At 41.7% G+C, this 20,390-nt stretch overlaps 2 protein-coding genes across 2 annotated transcripts; one reads left to right on the forward strand and one right to left on the reverse strand.

The window, feature by feature from the left end:
• The first annotated feature begins 7,222 nt into the window (after positions 1-7,222).
• mc2r (melanocortin 2 receptor) lies at positions 7,223-9,793 on the forward strand. The gene is made up of 2 exons (XM_041942908.1): positions 7,223-7,575; positions 9,235-9,793. Exons 1-2 carry the CDS (start codon positions 7,223-7,225, stop codon positions 9,791-9,793), a joined length of 912 nt encoding a protein of 303 aa, XP_041798842.1.
• A 3,559-nt stretch (positions 9,794-13,352) lies between these two features.
• Positions 13,353-19,957, reverse strand: LOC121610345 (melanocortin receptor 5-like). Its single transcript, XM_041942384.1, has 4 exons — positions 19,769-19,957; positions 19,283-19,389; positions 15,155-15,343; positions 13,353-13,923 (listed from the first exon to the last, which is right to left on the reverse strand). Exons 1-4 carry the CDS (start codon positions 19,934-19,936, stop codon positions 13,353-13,355), a joined length of 1,035 nt encoding a protein of 344 aa, XP_041798318.1. The 5' UTR covers positions 19,937-19,957.
• Between the last annotated feature and the right edge of the window lie 433 nt (positions 19,958-20,390).

Genomic DNA, 20,390 nt, shown 5'->3' on the forward strand with positions numbered 1-20,390 from the left:
TTTGATACAAGTAGTCAGTATAATATTCCATTAACATTGTATGTGGAAATCTAACTGTGATTTTATACTGAAACTCCTTGATTGCACTAGCAGTTGTGGAAAGTTGATTTTCCCTTGAAACCAGTACTCAGTGTGTTCACTTATTTCATATGTCCCAGCTGCAGCGCATGTTACTCATTTACAGATCTGGAAGCAGCCAATTACATTCCTGTCTAATGATTCAGCTTTTTTCTCTGAATAGAAGAAATATTTAGTTAAAAGCAACTTGATGAACTGGGCGCATAACATGTCTACTACTAATATCCAGTATATTACTGAGGCACTATCATTGTACAGTTTATATTCAACACATTCTGTCATAGTTTTACTGTAGTCTATCTACTCATTAATTATAGCATGCTTTCACATACAGTCAGCTGTCTGATTTGTGTCGTGTATTCGTCTTACACTAAATAAGATGTCTTTATGTTGCATGTTTGTGTGAGTAATACAATATGAGATGTTTAAATTCACCTGCACCACCCTAAACAAAGTAAATTCCTGTACGCCATGGCACTGACTGTGATGTTGATTTTCGTTGCCTTGGTGAGCGAGGTATCATCTTTGTTCTCTGAATGAATATCAAACAAGAAAAACTGAGCGTATGTTTGTTATATCCCCTGCCAAGAAGAAAACCTTTAAAACACCTACATGCGGCTGTGCAGAGCCAAACTACCACTCAATGCAGAGTCATGACATTGGGCAATTTAAATTCACCTTTCTGTCTGTGGTTTTCCATAGGGGTCCACTCAGACAAGCACATTCCACTGGGTTTTTTGCAGTCACCTGGGATATTACATACGGTATGGCTGCTGAACTCCAGTGAGAGGATGGGGGCAGAGTGTACATCTAATGAATGAAGATGGCGTGGTTGTGACTCACCAAAGATCACACTCATCCACTTTCTGACCCTGTCTGTCATATCTGTTGCTGTCTCTGCCTGTCTACCTCCACCTTTTTGATACATTTCTCCCTCGCTACCTGTCTCCCATCCTTTCTATCCAGCCTCCCAAACAAGGACGGACTCTGCTCATGTTTTCACTTGCACTGCAATCTCTGTAATGCTTCTATCTCGGCACATCAGCCCAGTGGGGCTATTTACAGAAGGTCAGGTCTTCTCTCAAAAAGACTAGGGAGAGAAAAAAGGATGAGGCTGGCTTGATCAATGGTGAAAAATGTACTTTACAGAAGACGTTAATGTAGCCATTCAGGTGCAAGCACTTGTTGCTTCATTATAAGCGTGAAATGCTTTAATCATAGATCGAAATCACAGCAAGATTATATGAAAGAGGCCTTGATTTATCTGCTTGAAATGCTGCACCTCAAGAAAAGTCTGTAATGATGACTAGTAATGCTGCAGGAGAATGTGATAGAGACTGTTATTTGAACATCACACTGCTGGCTGCTTACTTCTTCATCCCTTCAAACAGAAATCTATGTTACACTTTTAATGTTACAAGAGAAAGGGACTTTAGGACGAGGCTGGTATTGGCTGGGGTTGATGGAGGGTCAAGGCTCAGGCCAGTAATATTAGCTTAAGATTTGATAGCATCCAGGAGTGGGAAATCACAGATATGTAGCCTACACCCACCACACTGGCCACTGCTTTTTATCGGAGCGATGCATTAACAAAAACGACATAATTACAGCAAAAACTAAATTTAAGAGATGAAGAAGTGTGTTTCTGTCAGTCTTCACAACTGTTTTTATTACATTTAAAGTGAATCACGTTTATTTACATATATAGTTTTGCATGCTCTACGATACAGGAAATACAGTAAGTTACTGTATGAGATAACTTTGGAACAACTAAACACAATAAAACAAATACCGTCATCAGCATCTTCTGATACAGTATATTACTTCAATAAAAATGTTCATCTTTTTGACTTCACCTGGCTGAAGTTAGTTTATTTAGTGTCAGGACAGTCACTTAACATTATATTAGCTTTTCTTTTGTGATATATAAAAATCAACACGTTTGTAGCAGTAAAAATCTCATTCTTGATCTCATTCCCTGTTGCATGGTTTGGCATTTATTTCAATGAAACATCCAAAAGCAGCTAAAAAGGCTGGCATTTTCTACTGATGCACGAGCCAGAGTCTTGCTGCAGGACAGCAGAAACTGTATCTCACAAGCTGGATGTGGTATCTATGTATAAGAATGGTGGAGAATACACAGTGGATGTGCATGTTTAAAAGAAAAATAAACTTTCACCCTTCAAACCTAGGTTGGCAGCAAATGGACCAGCCAGGCATGCTAACAATTAGAAGTTACATTATGGCAGAAACAATTACAGCACCCTGCAACCTCATTGCAAATGCAAAGTTGCATAAAGATGCTCTTTCTAGAGGCCCAAGCACACTACTGTAGCATGTGGGGCCAACACAAGGCTTGAAAATAGTTTAGAATTCAATATACCTGAGCAAGATTGAAAACATTTGCTGTACACACACACACACACACACACACACACACACTGTATGCATACTACATTTACATTTTTGGCCACGATCAATGTGCAGGAAGACTGACAATTAACGACTCTGCAGCACTAGAGAAATTGTTGGCCGAATTATTAGATGTTGGATCCTACTTTCCAAACTTGGACCAATAAACAAGTAATATTGGCAGGTGTTATTTCATTTAATTAATAAAATGTAACAAATTTAGACATTTGTCTGACAGACCGAGAAAAAAAGGCAGTGAGTGTGTCGGCACACTGACCGTCCTTGTGCTGATATCAGAAATGGACCTTCTGACGAAAAAGAAAAACAAAGAAATGGATGAAGCAACATGCGTCACAGCCTTGGTGAGGCAGCCTTTGGAGGCTAGAACAACAGTGTTCTCTGTCGCTACTCTCAACCCACGCATAAAACTCTCTTGAAGAGAGGTTCACTTCATCCCTTACATCAGTGCCTTTTGTTGAACTGCTGTAAAAAAATGATGACCAAAAAGAGACAAATCATCTTCTGAAAATCTTCCATAGAACACGGTTGTTTAAGCAGCTGGCAGCAGAGTGAGGAACAAGTAAGGCTTTTGTATTATTCTTCACTTAATTCAAGCTTTTGCATGGACAATGTCTTATCAAGGCAGGGACACTCAAACTAAAAGTTAATCTATATTTGCTCTATGAATACAGAACATAGGAGTGCATAACTGTAAGTGCATGCTCACATAACTGTAAGCATCCAGACCCCCGATGTTCTGAGTTTTTAAAGCCTACTGTAGCTACATAATAAAGTTGTTCAGATTAGTATGTCTGACCATGGCTAACCTGGAAGAGAAGAACGAACCAATAAAGGTTACATTAGGAGAATCTTTTGCTGAGAAACCTTTTACCTTAAAATACAAGCTGAAAGAACCGCTAAGGTCTGAGGCTGCTGAATGAAAAGACAGTAAGCAGGGGTGAATGAGCTGACACTGTGTAGATGCAACTAAAACTCTGTTCATTACCACTCCTGCTCCCACTTTTTGCAGTTCAGGCTGAATCATATCTCTTTGATCACCTTTCAAAGGGAGCTCATTGTTGAGTGATGGGTCTTCCGTCGTCATGAAATGGCAACAAAATAGGAAATGGGAGCAAAATAGACTTTTATGTGTCTTCCACCCCATTTCTGAGAACTGTACAAGTTTACAATAATGTCTGCTAAAAAACATCCATCAGGGACTCATTGGTAGTCTCCAGCTGCATGCGTTGTGTGATATATGCTGAAACATTCATTCCTTTTGTCAACCCTAACCCTAACCCCGGCAAATGATATTTAGTGATCTAATCAAACCTGCTGCTGAGCCCAAAGCTAGGTGCTACAGCTGTGCATAAAACCTTTGTCTTTGTCATCCGTGCAGCATAGGAGGATTGATCATATGATCACGAGGGACATCAAATAGCATTACACCATGTCAGCGCTTGTAAAGCAAGCTGTTTGATCTTCAGGACATGAAAAAGACAGAAGGGAGAGTGCAGGGAGGAAGGCAATGCAAATAAGATGTGTGTGAGTTTTAGCATTAAGCAGTAGCGGTAAGGAGGTGGGCAGAGAGAGAGAAGGCCAGAGTGGATCAAGTGTGTTTCTGATGAAAGCCTTGTGATGTTTATTCCTTTCTTATATCATGCCTGATTAATTACTACTAGCTGTGACCCAGTAGGCCGATGTTATAAAGCAGTATGTTACAAACCATATGGCCAAAATTGTGTAGATACTCAACTGGGGTAGGACATCTTGCACACATACAGTCGCCAAATGCTTGCTCATGGGAGAGTTGTTGGGTCTCTGTAGATTAAGAGTATGGTCCTGCTCAATATGGAAAGTGTCCTGAGACAAGTGAGTTTTTCAACCTTTGTGGCATCAGTTTGGGGAAGGCCCTCTCCTTTCCTGTTTCTCCGTCACCCTGTGCACAAAGTCTGGTCCATAAAGACATGATTTTCCCAGTTTGGTGTGGAAGAACTCATCCAGCCTGCACAGAGATTTGTCCTCAACCCCATCCAGCATCGAGCAAACTGCAAGACAGCCCAAGATGAGTGAAGACTTCAGTGTGCGTCAAAGAAAGAGTTTGTTGGATTATCTGACATCTCTCAAAACTACCTCCAACAAGTGTCATGTCAACAATCGAGTACAACACAACATGTACAACATGACAGCCTTTGAGGCAACTGACAATTTGAACAACTCTCAATCTGAACAGCTATAAACACCTCAGTCTTGGTTCAAGGACACGCCGTATGAAAGCGTTCATATCAGCCTTTGTTTCCACAGCATACATTGATATTTTGGACAATGGTGTGCTCAAACTTTGTGGGGGAGTTTGGTATATGTGCAACTTCTTGGTTCAGAGAATTTGTAGCTTTTCTGATCCCCTTTGAGGTTGAAGAGTTAAGTGTGGCTTTTTGAATAAAACAGACATGAGTCATGAGTCAATGACGAAATAAAGATGAAACTTTAATGATTCCTGAGGCTAAATTTGCCGTTGCAGCAGCAAAGGATACACATAGAATGCAAATGTGAAAAGAGACAGGTTAGAGGTGGATGTGCAGGAATGAAAAATAAGCTAAAGTAAAGAAAGGCATGCAGTTGTTTGCCAGGGATAACTGCCTGAAATAACAGGAAAAGAACTATGGGGATGGGATTTTTATCTTTACAACGGGACTGAAAATGCTTGATAAGTGTTTAATCAATTTCATTTTGTCATTTAATCAATAACCTGGAAGGGCCCCGCAAATTTTACACTAAAGGTTAATTTGTCCATAAGTCTGATGACATCTGAATATTGATCATGTGCCAGAAGGGATCTATTAAAACAGACACACACACTCACACACACACACACACACACACACACACACACACACACACACACACACAGACAGACAGACACACCATGATTTCCTGAACTATTCACACCACCAGCGGAGATAATTCCACCCTCCGTCATTTACTTGTCAATAAATCCCTGACTGTGAACAACCCAAATGACAAATATGAACATGTCTTTTCACAGCTGCGCCTGTCCCGACTGTTGTCACTGGGGCTATTATTACTCGTTATTTTTCATGCTTTCATGTTTTTCATGTGTTCTGAAACACTTGGCTTGGGGGCCGGCAATGTTGCTTGGTTGTTCGGTCAACCACTTTGGTCCATGCTGAAACATCTTGAAAAGTATAGAATGGACTGCCATGAGCGCTGGTACAGACAGTGTTCCCCACAAATTGTCATAAACTTTGTGATATCTTAACTCTTCCTTTCGCGCCACCATCAGGCCTAAATTTTACTTCGCCCAATACAGTTTTTGTCGACAACCAAATACATGTAAATCCAATTTTATTCCCATCAGTCGCTGATATTCATAGCATTTAGTGCAAACTAGTAAATGTTTGACAGTTAACATGCTAAACAATGATGGTGACAATGGTAAACATTATAGCTGCTAATCAGCACACTGATATTTTCATCATTAGCATGTTGCCAAGCTGATGTTAGCATGTAGCTCAAAGCACTATTTGCCTATATACAGCCTCACAGAGCTGCTAGTGTACTATGGACAGCAACACAGACTCAGGACACCTGTGGCCATTGTTTTCTATATAAGTCCGCCAAGCAGCAGCATCTTGGTGTGTGTCCGCCTGCAATGTCCCTTGTTAGAATATACCACTGTGCTATTGGCCTTTTTCACAGCATACATTTCGACTTGTCATCACACGAAAAGCACAGATGAAACAAGCTTGTTAGCGATGGCTCAGTTTCATTGAGGGTGTCGGTACACCATGATGGTGAACCTGACTGCACAATGCAAGGAGTTAGTACGCCTTTTCTTTCCCTGCCATGACATGCCAAACTGTCTGCTGTGAAGTGGGTCTATTTCACAGTATTTGAGATCAGCTTAGGGACTGACAAGGCAAAGAGGGATCAGAGGGTTTTGGATAAAAGCTTGGTATAATTATTATAATCATCTTCAGTCTGCAGCCTGGCAGGAATTCAAACTCAGAGCCCAGATCACAGAGTATTTCCTTCACTGAATTATGATCATAAAATGTTTCTTTTTAAAAGTGGTTTCATAATCGTAAGAACACTGTTCAATTATGAAGGCGTATCTAACTATTTACAAGTTGAAGAGCAAAATAACAGATGAGCTGTTAGACCTTGGATGAAAGGTCTCATGACTCATCAAAGAGAAAATATTTTTTCACTGGGAATGATGCTACATGAGTCATACTGAATTCAGCCCGTGAAACATTGGAAGAAAGGTGACTGAGTTTATGCAAGCAGGAGGACTACAGTTATGGATCTTAATAGCTTGTCTTTGCACAGGTGCAAGCAAACATTCTCTCTTTGCTCTAAGAGAGGACAGACAGGATTGGATTGACACCAGCAATCTAAACCACTGTGCTGCCGTCTCTTATAAATCACTGGTAATAATTGAGTGTCTGGACAACCATCCCCTGTCTGACAAAAACACTTAAAGAAAAAAATTGGTTGCAAGTCCCAGATGTGCCTTTATGGCTGCAAATCACCAAAACCACCAACCCCTTCCCCCCAGGCTGAAAATAGGGCATATGTCAAAAGGACATTTTGTGACAAGTGACAAACCGTAAGGATGTTGCATACACCTGTTGCCACCATTTCTGTGTAGCTGTAGTACAAATGTTAATCAGCTTCTTAACCCTGACAGAACACCATTTGGCTAACTATGAACGCTACCATGGCGAACCAGACGGACTGCCCCGAGGTGAAGGTCCCCATCCCTCTCTTCTTCGCCATCGGTGTAGTGAGCCTGGCTGAGAACCTGCTGGTTGTGGTGGCCGTCATACGGAACAGGAACCTCCACCTGCCCATGTACTGCTTCATCTGCAGCCTGGCGGCCTTCAACACCATCGCCAGCCTCTCCAAAACCTGCGAGAATGTGATGATTGGATTTGCTGATGTGGGACATCTGGAGAAGAAAGGTTCTTCAGAGAGGAAACTGGACGATGTGATGGACTCCCTGCTGTGTATGTCGTTCGTGGGCTCGATTTCCAGTTTCCTGGCTATCGCTGTGGACCGGTAAGTCCGTAGGTCTTGGACTGGACACAGAAATGTTTTAGATGAACGTTTAAAATACCTTATATTTGACAGATATAGATTGAAGGATGGATTTGAATGTGTGATGGTATGAAAATTTTTCACCCCAGCCCACTAATCCAGCAGAATCCCCATTTCAAAGGAATCATGATGCTGAAAGCTATTTTGTTCCCTTTCAAAGGCAAAACTGGCTTCAGTGACTGTAAAGGAGACCAGAGCCATGGAGGGCATACTATAGATTGTAAAACTATAGACTGAAGTGATTCATGTAATCTGCTTACTGCTCCTGCTGTTTTGAGCTGTTTCTCTGTGGACTGGCTTTATAACCAATTACCATCTGCTCATATTTAAATTCAAAGCATCGGGTCTCACTAACTAGGACTCTGGGGAGAATCTGAAAGCATCCAACTTTTCGCTGGGCTCTAATTCATACATCCACATCTTATTAAACGCAGTGGCTCTGCGTGTTTTACCGCGAGTCATGTGCACTTTACATTACTGTCATGTTACTGTTCACCACATTTTTCACACATTCCAGGCTGCCACTCATTTCAGATGGTGTCAGTGTGGGATGATAACATGTAGTGACACAAAACATGCCTGTACCCCTTCACAGTGAAAATACAGCAGGTTTTTTTTGTATATATATATACATATATATATACACATATATATGTATATATGTATATATATATATATATATATATATATATATATATATATATATATATATTAAAGATTTAAATACCAGATCTCTCTTGTAGGCCTGCACAGAATCTGTTTGTGTCTTGATGTAGCTGCCTGTTGATGAAAACAAACTTGTGAGCCATTAAACCAAAAAAAAAAAGAAGAAGTAAAAAACTCTATTGAGCTGTGGTGACCTGCAAGAGCCAGGGGATAATTCTCTGTGGGTTTGTCACATTACGCCATTTCATCCAGAAAACAGTGTGACAGTGTGAAAGGGGTCCCTCCCTGATGAACCTCGAGAAAACTGTCACCTGAAATTGCAGCTCCACTTGATTTTCTGAGCTTTATGAGTTTCAACTCATTGTTTGGCCAACTTTACTAATCAATATTTTTCATATTAACAATTGATCAAATAAAAATGTGTCATGGGTATCACTCAAATTGATGATGAGGCAGCTATCCTCAAACTGTACTGCTCCTGGCCAGCAGACAGACACAGCTCGAGACTAGCTGATGAACACAGTGGAGCATCTGGCCGTTAAAGAGCCGGATATTTCCCTCAGGATTTCCAAAATGTGAGAATAAGCTTTGCTAACTATGCTGGTTTGTCTGTTCTGGGCTACTGTGGAAACATGGCGGTGCAACATGGCAACATGGGGAGGGACCACCTCCCTGTAGCAATAAAGAGCTCACTCTAAGGAACGGAAAAGACAATGATTCTTATTTCAGGTGATTATACACGAATGAAAACACAGCTAATAATACCATCTTACATGTCTGCCAATAGATTCCCCCATATTCTGCACACTGGACCTTTAAAAGGTGATTTGTCAATGATGTGTTCACAACTTCAACCCAAGCGGTTGAAAAATGTAAATGTTTAAAGCGTCCAAATGAAACTCAAAAGACTGGATTGTTTGAGAAGATGATGAAATGATTTGTTTTCTCTTTCAGTTACATCACCATCTTCCATGCACTGCGATACCATAACATCATGACAATGCGGCGCACGGGGGCCATCTTGGGTGTCATTTGGACGACATGTGGGTTGTCAGCTGTGCTCATGGTGAGGTTCTTCACCTCCCGGTTCATCATGATCTGCTTTGTTGTCTTCTTCGTCATCTCCTTGGTGATTATCTGCTTCCTCTATGTGTACATGTTCATGCTGGCTCGCATCCATGCCAGGAAGATCGCTGCTCTGCCCACCAGCAGCGGGGGGAGGAGTCGGCATCAGCGGTGGCGGGGCAACAGTATGAGAGGGGCCCTGACTCTCACCATTCTGTTTGGGGCATTCGTGGTGTGTTGGGCGCCATTTTTCGTCCACCTCATTATCATCATGGTGTGTCCCATGAACCCATACTGTGAATGTTACCGATCGCTGTTCCAGCTGCATATGGTGCTGCTGATGAGCCACGCCCTCATCGACCCGGCCATCTACGCCTTCCGCAGCGCTGAGCTCAGACACACCTTCAGGAGGATGCTGCTTTGCTCCGACTGCAGGCGGTGCTCATAGAGAAAATCTATTTGAACTTTTCATTTTAGCCTTTGTATATCCACAGGTTACATGTATTTACACCTCAGAGTGAACAATGCAGACACTGTACTGCCTCTGATCAGCTGTGGGTGGCCAAGGGCATCCTGCAGCATTTCATTTCCTTTTTGTTTCATCAAGCACATGTCATGGGCATGTGTGCATGCACCTCTGCAAACCTGAGTGTTTCTGTGTTTTTATCTATAAACTGCCATCTGTCCATCTCCTCCCTGCCTCGCCGGCTATTTAACCAGCCATCCCTCCTCCAACATTCTATTCTCCCATGACTTGGATGTGATCTCTTGCCAATCTTCTCAAATCCTGTTTAAAATTACCCATTTGAACCACATTCACATGACACACATATGGTCTAGAACCTCAGTGTTACTGATGCAAACAATAATATGAAAGCAGCTCACCATTTTACCTCTTGCTTTTATTTAGACACATAAATAAAAGGATTATTTTTATTTAACATTGCCAACAGTGACATGAGGCATTTCAACTGAAGCTCACATTTATATTTTTGCATGCCATCACTTGAACATAAACTAACATGAAAGATGTTCCAACAGCTGTTAATATGTCTTACTTTACATAAATGCAAGACTGAGCATGCACTTTGCATGTGGGCTTCACCTTTGAGTATTTCACAATCAGCAATAACAATGAATTACATTAATGTCATGTTGGGGGTGAATGTACAAGAAGCAAAATGGAGAAAAGAAAAAAAATATCATTGGGTTTTAATAAAGCACTTTTCTATGTAGGAGCATGATGTACATTTGAATGCATATTCATATGCTCTTCTGCATAACCGCAAAGCACTTCTAATAAACATTAATGGAAGCTACAACAAGGCTATTACAACACAGTTCAGAAGAAACATCCTTGTAATACTGAATAATAGAAACGTTTTCCAAAAGCATCACTTTTTTGCTGTCTATATGCAGAAAAAGTCACAGATTAGTCTGAGTGTACAAACAATGCAAACAGCAAAATGTCTTTTTTGCAAAAAACATGAGTGTGTAACAAATGCTTAGTGTCTACCACCAACAAACGATGCATAACATTTGTCATGAAAAGCACTTTCAGCTGATGGTTGTGATGAAGTACAGTCAAGCTTCTCAGTAGGGAGGTAGGCGCCACTAACACAGAGAGCACTGTGAAGCTATTTGTACATTCATTTTTACATTTCAAGAGCAACCTTATAGCCTGTTTTCATAGTGTAGGTCTGAAAAGATCATCGGGGGGCACACTATTGTTATTGTGATTTGTAGGAGACATACAGGTTGGAGATGAGGTTCACGGTTCGCCTGGTCGTGTGTGTGTGCTGTGGGGGGCGGTGATTCACGTGGGAGTAGGCGTGTGATTGGACGGAAGTGTGTGTGTGTAAAGGTGTGCACTCACTGGTGACACAGATGAGAGAGAGTCACGGTTGGGTAGTAGCCATAATTTTTGTTGACCGCGCTACTCATTCATCATTCACTCATTTATTCGTCATTTGTTGAAATCTGTTGCGCTGTGATAGCTCTGTGCTGTTTTTCCACAATAAATGCAGCAAATGCATCTTTGGATCTCAGCGAATCTGTCACCATAACCTCAGTGCGCGTCACAAATCTGCGAACCCCAGGACCCAACCTCATACTCTCTGCGGCTAAAAGGGTTTCTTACAGTTATTAATTGTAATTAATGATAAGTAATCAATCAAAGCAGAAACAGCTTTGCCGCTGAGCGCTGGTAGAGTTGGAAGCTGCTTGTTAACTGTAGCAGTAATGCAGCAGCAGGGAGTAACAACAAGGTACATAAAGCTGAGGCCACAGACAAGTCATCTATGGCCTCAGACATGTTAACTTGTGGTTTCTGAGGTTTCTAGAGGTGTAAACACATAATCCACAGACAGTCTGTCTATTACATATATTATGAGAACCATGATCTGCTTAAAAGTGAATCCTAGCTTTATGTAGTTGGATTGAATATTAGTTTAAAAGCCTTTGACAGACTGTGAGACTGGTGTTGTGCGTTCCTCTGTTTCATTGAACACATGATTGGCTTTGTGGTACTCCCTTGTTTACAGTGTTTGTATACACTGACTTGTTAACAATGTGCTCATGTAGACGAGTGACTGCAATGTCCTCTGTACTGAATGAAACAGACGTTTGTTACTGTCTGTCATAATGACATGTAAGGTTGGGTTAGTGTTAGGTGGCTAAGTTCAGATTTAAGACCACTTAGTTAATGTTAAGGAAAGACAGTGTTCATGGTTAAAATTAACCAGTGTTGACTGCTGGTGGAAAATGGGAAACAGCAATCTCCTCCATTCCAACCTTATCTATAAGAGCTAATGTGTCACTAATAATGCCAAGCTACTTCTGAAATGAAAGAGGCATAATTTGAAACAGCCACCAGTTCATAGTTAAATAAACCTGTTATTTTAGCTATTTGCATGAACACCTAAATGGGAATTTTTAATCACAATGATAATTTACCAGGAGTGTCTGATTGGCCAATGCAATTTTGTCAACAGTCCATGTGGAGATTTGACTTTGTTATGCTACAGTAGTATAAGTTAATGTAGCCTGGAGCTGCTAGCCTCAAGCAGAGATGAGGAGCAGGCTACGGTCTGTTGAGATGACTGCTCTGTAATGCCACACACCAAACCACACTGACTCAGGTGACATCACTTGCAGCAATTTATCAGACCTTTGGAGCCACAAAAGGTTTTATACAACCTTCATCACAAAATCATATAACATAATTAGTAGCACTCCCCAACACCTGTAAACAGACTTCAATGTGTAAAATCAGTGGAGTTCCCCTTTAATGTTAAGATCACAGCACAAACAGCAGCAGCAGCAGCAAGACACTTCATATAAATATGGATAATAGAAACAAGCCCCATTAGGTGCCCCTCAAAACACTGCCCAGTTGTTGTTGGTGACTTGACTCCTCCATAATTCATTCAGTGTTGATTTTCAAGGAGGAGTACAACCACTGCTGCAGACAACAGTAGATATACAGGGTAGTCATCATGCGCACACTAATGTGTCCAGTAGTTAAAAGCAAATATATAAGTGCTCTTGGCAGCATTAAAGGTGCACTAATGATAGAAGTGAGAAAGTAAAATCCTGTCACCTAAGAGATGACAGCTAACTGATTTAAAGAAGTAGGTCAAAGCAGAATGATAAAAGAAATGTCAGCTGGAATGACAAGAGAGCCACAAACACAGTTTTGAGTGATGCACTTTCAAATCAATCATGATTTCAAATGGTGCGTCCTGTGTGTACCTAATAAACTAGCCACTGTGCTTGCATGGCAGATACATTAGGAGACAGTAGTTTAAACTTCCTGCATACCCTGAGTGTCCCCTTTCTTGTTCATACTGGATATAAGACGAGAATGTGCTTGATTGTGCACTGTATGACTGAGAAGTGCAATGAACCAGTTCTCAGACAGTGTATTTTGATGAGATATCATGGTTATGCTCCAGTGTCAGTTCCAGTCAGTTCATCCTGCCCTTCCTGTCATTGGTCTGCCTCTCTTAACACTTACCCGTCAGAGCACAGATGTTGGTGCAGGCATTTCGAAGGCTGTAGCAACAGATGATTTCTTTAAAAGTCTTCCTCATCTCCTGACTCCTGAAGGCATAGATCAGTGGGTCAATCACGGAGTTGCACATGATGAGGATGAGATACATGTTGAAGTGGGACATGAAGCATACGCAGTAGAGGTTCCGCGGACAGGAGATCATCAGGATCAGGTGGAGGAAGAAGGGAGCCCAGCAGACGATGAAGATCCCCAGCAGGATGGTCAGTGTGATGGCCCCCTTCATGCTGGCCCGCTGGTGGATGGAGTTGTAGCCGGGCAGGGCGGCAATGCGTTTGACGTGCGAACGCGCCAGCATGAACATGTGGCTGTAGAGGGAGGCCATGATGAGCAGCATGGCGAAAAACATGGAGACCAGGCAGATGATGACGGGGGTGGTGTCTGAGTAGATGATGAAGACGATCCCGCAGCCCGTGCAGAAGGTCCAGATTCCTCCGATGATGCAGCCAGCTCTCCTCACTGTCATGATGTTGTGATACCTCAGTGCATAGAAGATAGTGACGTACCTGTAGACAATAACAAATGTTGATATCTGAAGTGACTGACGTAATCTATGATTTTCTGGCAGCCTTTACTAGCCACTGACAAATTGCGCAAAGCATAGAAGTAGAAATATATACCTGTGCACAATAACAATGTTCTAAGGCAGCACACATACATGTGCCCTCTTACTTATTTGAGTTTTAAAGGCGTACTCTAGTAATTCAGTATCGCAGTTCCAATTTCTGGGAAAAGAAGTTGCTGAAAAAACTAGAAATTGAAGCAGCAGAGGTCGAGACATTCTGAATTTTAGTTGCTAGCATGGGGAAAACTCCAAACAGACGAACGAACAGTGGATCCGAGTTCCCATAATGTAACCCAACTGCATTACTTCCTGGCAAACACCTAGGTTTTTCAGAATAAGTCATCATCAGGTTATTTTCTCAGATGTGACAAAGCTCCTTCAGAGTCACAGGAAACATTTGACAAGTGTGTACAGACTGCCAGGGAGAAAGAGGAAATGATTTGGTAATTACAGTGACGTTGTGATTTTATGAAGAATTCCTGTAAAAGATTAAACGAATTCCTAAAATATCAGAGATTGAAAAAAATGAAAGATCTATTTAAATCCAAGTAAATGTTCCTTTATTTAATTATTTGCTTTTACTTGAATTGCATGTTTGCCTGAAGTTTAAAACCATGCAGAGAGACCACTGGTACATTTTTGCATGTTCTGTTGACCTGCTGTGCTCTGGCTAAAACATTGATAACAGAACATTATGCTTCCTATTCACTGGAATTAACTGAAAGAACACCACAGTGCCTCACTGTTCCTGGCACCAAATGACACGGCCCTTTACAGGACCTTTCTTAAGAAATTATCATGATACATTAATTTTGTTCTAGCCAAACAGAGAGACTTGAAAAAAACAGTAGTCGTGGGCACAAGGATGTTGCTGTTGTTCACTAATTACATGACACAGCTTCTGTTGTTAGGTAACCTTGTGTGAGGCTTTGTTTTCATGCAGCATTTTCATTAGCTGACAAAGGCTGACCTTGTACCTTGCTTCAGGATAAAACCGAGAAATGTTTTCATGTACACTAAGTATTGTGAGTGCATTTTTTTAAAAAGTCAATTTCATTTAAAAGCCTGAAATGAGCTTCTCCTGGAGCAATAATAAGTAACACGAACAAGAGTGTTTCCGACAGAGATGAAAGTGCTTGTATACATCCACACACACCTCCCTCCATCATTACCTGTCCACAGCGATGGCCAGCAGGCTGCACATCGACGCAACAACAGAGATGCAGATCATGGAGTCAAACACGTTGTCCATCTGCCTGATGAAGTGGTCCTCCACCACCAGCTGTCTGTTGTTCAGGAGGTAAATGATGATGGTCTCCCAGGCGTTGGACACACTCACCAGCATGTCCGCTACTGCTAGACTGCAACAACCAGACAAGTTGGGTTAAGCTTTGATCATAAATTTGCAAATCTGTACATGTTTCTGTTTATGTGCTTTCTCCCCATGAACCCAGGAGCCCACAGAGCAGCTGTGCTAGACCTCCTCCTGCATGACGACACACTCATACAATGGTGGAAAACAGCAATTACATCATTTGACTGCAAAAAGTGCATTAGGCAATCTATGACACAGGCAGAAGTGAGACCCAGGTGAGCCTTGTGAGAAGCAACACTTGACATGGCCGCTCATTGTAGCTGTGGTGTTTTGACCTTAATGCTGATGTCATCGTGGCACCAGGCTCACAATGACAATGCTAAAATGTTGATGTTTAGCAGGGAATGTTAACCTTGTTCACAGTCTTAGTTTAGCACGTTAGCCTGCTATCCCTTCATTCATATATCAGCCTGCAGTGAAGACCAACTGTAGGCAAAGAACGTCCTCGACCGCTTCTCTCTCATTGCTCTGTGTCAAAGTTCAGATGCTTGTCATTCACAGTCATTGTGTCATTTGGCAAACTAGTATGTTCTCCAACAATTTCCATGACTGTGTGTGTTTGTTTGCGTCTGTAATCCTGGAGGCAAAGGACATGCACAAGGTATATTATTAGCCACGGTAATGATCCTCTCCTCCACAGACATGTATCCACAGCAGGTGAACTTCCTGATTTGGTACTTTTATTGTCAAATGACTTTTTTTTTTTTACTTTGTTTTACTCTGGACCCAAATAGTGGACTGCCTGACCAATAATGACATACACTACCTACAGAACCACACCGCTAGCGTGGCTGAGAACAACTATGCAAGTGGATAGTGATAATGGACCACAAAAATCTCAATTCTCGGCAGGCATGGTGGCCATTGTTTTTTGGTCAGCTGAGCTTTACAACTACCTATTGTCCTGGATGCCGCAACATTAAGCCTAACACTATCTTGCCAGCATGTCTCCACTGACTCTGTCGACAGTCCTGAGGCTATCCTGTCCTCCTCCTGTTTGGTTGGAGCCATTACCTGGGAGATTGAATACTGGATCCAGGAGGCTCAGCCCTCTCAACCCGACCCAGGTAATGGTCCTCGAAACCGCACCTTTGGCCCTGAAGCAGTCTTATTTCAAGTGTTGCATTGGGTCCACACTGCTCGCTTCACCTGTCACACCTGGCACATTGTCTTTTCTCAAAGGAGCTTATTGGTGGCCCACCATGGACTTGGACACCTGGGAATATGTCCAAGCCTGTTCGGTGTGTGCTCCAAATACAGCCTCACACCATCCTCCTGCTGGTCTGCTGCCGTGTGTAGGCCTTCACACATGTTAACATGTGTGAAGGCCTACCCCATGCTCCTGACCCCACATCTGATTTATCTCCTCTGCCAAGAAGCCTCCGAGCCATTCTTCACCTGGATCTCCTGCATTAAGTCAGCCAACTCTCTCTGCCTGCATCAGCCATTCCGCATCGCCTGCCCGGATGAAGCTCCACTCAATTGCACCTTCTGACCATTTGTACGGTCACTAAACTGCTTGCACTGATCTCTGTCTACTGTTTTGCTTGGGGTCCTACAAGCTCGCCCTTCATGACACAAATGCATTTTCAAATAAAAGCATGCTTTCATCCAGTCACCCTCTCTGTCAGTCTGTGTTAAGATAAGATCTATTCACCTCAAACTTTCAAAACCATATCAAAACAGTAACCTGAATGTCTGCTCTGTCTCAAACATGCTGCTGGCGTCAACTCAGACTTTTGGGCAGCAATTTCTTGATTCTGTTGAGTCATCAAATTCATGACTAGACTCTAGCACGCAATCCATGTCATGAGTCTACATCTGCCTGAAAGTCTGCCAGAGAGTTGCAGTCACATGTAGAGAAAACTGGTAAATCAATACATTCTACAATTATATAATCAGTGTTTTCTAATCTTGTGATTTCCTATCACAGAGTGTACAAGAATCAAGAATGTCAGATACTCTTTGATAACTCCAGTCATGGCACTTGATTAATTCACGCTATATGTATATGCAATCAGTTTCACGGATGCATTTATTTCCTCTGGCACAAAGTACTGTGGGATATTGTTGTAGGGGCAAACAATAAGGAGGCAGACCCTACATGTTGATTTATTTGAAAATTGTGTTATGACAAGCTCAAAGGGAGGGTGGCTCAGGAGGTAGAGCAAGACATTACTGATCACAGGGCTGGTGGTTCGATCAGATAAATGGGGAGGGTTGTGTCAGGACAGGCATCCAGCATAAAAAAACATGCAAAATCATTGAGGATCAAAAATCTGATTTCCATGCAGGGTCAAGCAGGGCTCCAAGGAAAATAACATGTTTCAAGCTCAAGATGTGCCACCTCAGGCACATCTTGAGCGGGCCTATTTTTAAAAGTGAAGATTATTTCTGATGTTTTCTGCAGTTCAAAATGTGCTTAAAGAGTTGGTTATAAGCTCCACGTCCATATACACACATAGAAACAAACTTTAGTCATCACCTTCACACACCTTCACAACAGCAAAATAAGGAAGTTAAGTAAACATGGTCCAACACAAGTCTTGATAACTCACAGTACAACACACTCTGATAATTATACATTTACATATATACGTTTTAGTCCTTCAGACTGTGTAGCCTTTACAAGTGAAATTTGTTGTTAACTCGATTTTCCAATAATAAGTAGATCCCATTCTTCATTCGAAACCAAACACCCCTGTGTTTTCTCTTTCTTTTTCTCTTTCAACAATCTGCGCAGCTCCATCTCCTTTCAAAAATGGGCACAGGTTAGTCCAAGAACCAGCAAATGAGCAAAGCCCCACTTTGAGAATTGTGTTCAGATTTTGCTCACTAACGACAGTCGACAGTCGCGGCAGCAGCTCTGTGAGGCTGTCCCTACACACAGCAGCGCTTTGAGCTACTGTTAGCATGCTAATATGCTCACAGTAACAATGTTTGCATGCTGATGTCTTACAAGTGTAATGTTTACCATCATGTCAGCATGCTAACATTTGCGAATTAACGCTAAACACGAAGTGCAGCTGGTGCTGATGGGTACTGTCATTGGCGTTGCAGTTTTCAATTTAAATTTTGAACAGTTGGTGGTGGTAGACAAAAAGTATAGGATCAAAAAAGCTTATTCGCATTCATTCTCTGAACCATGAATGTCTATAAATTTCAAGGCATCTATTAAACAGTTCTGGACCAAAGTGGTGGACCAATCAGATTGAATAAAATTGCCATCGTATAGCCAAATAGCTGGTGTGGCTATATGCACGGCCATCTTGGATTTAAAAAAAAAAAACAGTGTCATTCAATTTGCTGTAGGTGTGGGTCTACAGGAGAGTAGTCACAATGGAGGAAAAAGATGATCCTGCACAAACAAATGGAGTATAAACTGGAGACACTATTAACGTTTATACTGGATTATCAACCAGGCAGGCAGGCAACTGTCCCGGGGGGCCCCAGACCCTTTAACAGCCCAAAGGCTCTGAGTCCAGTGTGATAAAGTGCAGATTTGTTTGCTAATACTGTGTACACCACAAAAACACAATACAAATTAAAATATAAGGCCCTCAAGGAGAAGCCTACATTATTACCTAGTCTTAATTCCCTATTTTGCATATAGGCCCGTGTTAGAGTCTACTTTTAAGGCCTTAAAACTTCACTTCATGTTGTTCTTAAATCGTGTATAATCCCAAAGTATCCTAACTGTAATAAAATTACAGTATTACATACACAATGCATAACAATTGGGAGAAACAGGGGGTCCAATTCACCAATTTTTGCCTTGGGGTCCCAATCTGTTTCTGGATGCATTACATAAAGATGGAGGATTAAACACTGAAGAATGGGGCTTTGATCCTGCAGTCCTGATAAACACAGGGGAAGAGGCCTACTCCATTGTTCTAGTCTATCTCATGCTGTGTCAGCTATTCACCTGCAGACGAAGAAGTACATGGGTGAGTGGAGGTTCTTGTTCTTTACTATGGCTGTGATGACCAGGATGTTCTCCAGCAGGGAGATGATACCCAGGATCAGAAAGACCTGAGGACGGTAGAACACAGTGTAATCAGAGCAGTGCAACAGCAGGGTGGTAGACAAACGAGTAAAGTATGGCTCCCAGCCAAACAACAAAACTTATTTTTTTTCAGGCTGCTCACAAAAGTTTTTCCTTATCCTGAGAAATACTGGAGCACTTTACCTCTTTGGGACTTTGAGTTTGTAATTCATATTAAAATGAATCCACTCTCACCCCAAAAAAGATTGGGAACCAGAGGAATGGAGTATTATGGTAAGAGTTAAAGTAGAATAGTGTCGCAATATTGAAAATTGAATTAGATGTCAGAGAACTTGATAGAAAATTTATATTTAACAGAATGATATTTAGCATTTTGGTGTTCAGTACCACACATACTGTTCATACCTCTACAGCGATGTGGACCTGCTCGCATGCTGCAGGTTTGGAAGTACTGGTCTTGTCTGGTAGCAGTGGAGGGGACTGGGTGTAGTTCTGGTGATAATAGGAGTAAGCCCAGGAGGAGTTACCCAGCATAACCTCCTCTTGGTAGGAGGACCCATCGGACACATTCATCCCTGCTGTGGCTCGGGTCCAGATCACTGCTGCTCGATTGTGGGCATCATTTTTCAAGCAGGCTGCAAAGGAAAACAGATGCAAAAGTCAGACATTGTGTTTATTTTGTGAAATAGTTCTGGCTCTGCAGCCCAGATGAACTCTCAAGGTTTCCACATTTTGTTATGTTTCAGATTCATCTTAAAATTGATTAAATTTAGTTTTTCCTCATCAATCTATGCACAATACTCCGCAAGAACAAAACAAAAACAGCTTTTTGGAGTGTTTTGTACATTCATTAAAAATAATGTTTTGTTATGACACTCGTAATTGAACTGCATTCTTCTTCTTTCAGTGGTCCTTGAGACAGATGAGACATAATCAGGAAAGGAACACAGCTGTCTATATAAGGTCTGACAGTTGAATGTCGGAGTGAAAAACAAGCCATGAGGTCGACAGGATCTTGTGAAGGACC

This window comes from Chelmon rostratus, chromosome 8 (genome assembly GCF_017976325.1).
Source record: "Chelmon rostratus isolate fCheRos1 chromosome 8, fCheRos1.pri, whole genome shotgun sequence".
Classification (NCBI taxonomy): domain Eukaryota; kingdom Metazoa; phylum Chordata; class Actinopteri; order Chaetodontiformes; family Chaetodontidae; genus Chelmon; species Chelmon rostratus.

What these genes read in the sequence shown, in the direction of transcription:
- mc2r (XM_041942908.1), top strand. Translation starts at nt 7,223, where the DNA reads ATGAACGCTACCATGGCGAACCAGACGGACTGCCCCGAGGTGAAGGTC. An exon ending in CTGGCTATCGCTGTGGACCG is followed by an intron (nt 7,576 to 9,234) that starts GTAAGTCCGTAG and finishes TTTCTCTTTCAG; the next exon opens with TTACATCACCATCTTCCATG.
- LOC121610345 (XM_041942384.1), bottom strand. Translation starts at nt 19,936, where the DNA reads ATGAATGTGTCCGATGGGTCCTCCTACCAAGAGGAGGTTATGCTGGGT. An exon ending in ATGTACTTCTTCGTCTGCAG is followed by an intron (nt 15,344 to 19,282) that starts GTGAATAGCTGA and finishes TGGTTGTTGCAG; the next exon opens with TCTAGCAGTAGCGGACATGC. An exon ending in CTGGCCATCGCTGTGGACAG is followed by an intron (nt 13,924 to 15,154) that starts GTAATGATGGAG and finishes TATTGTCTACAG; the next exon opens with GTACGTCACTATCTTCTATG.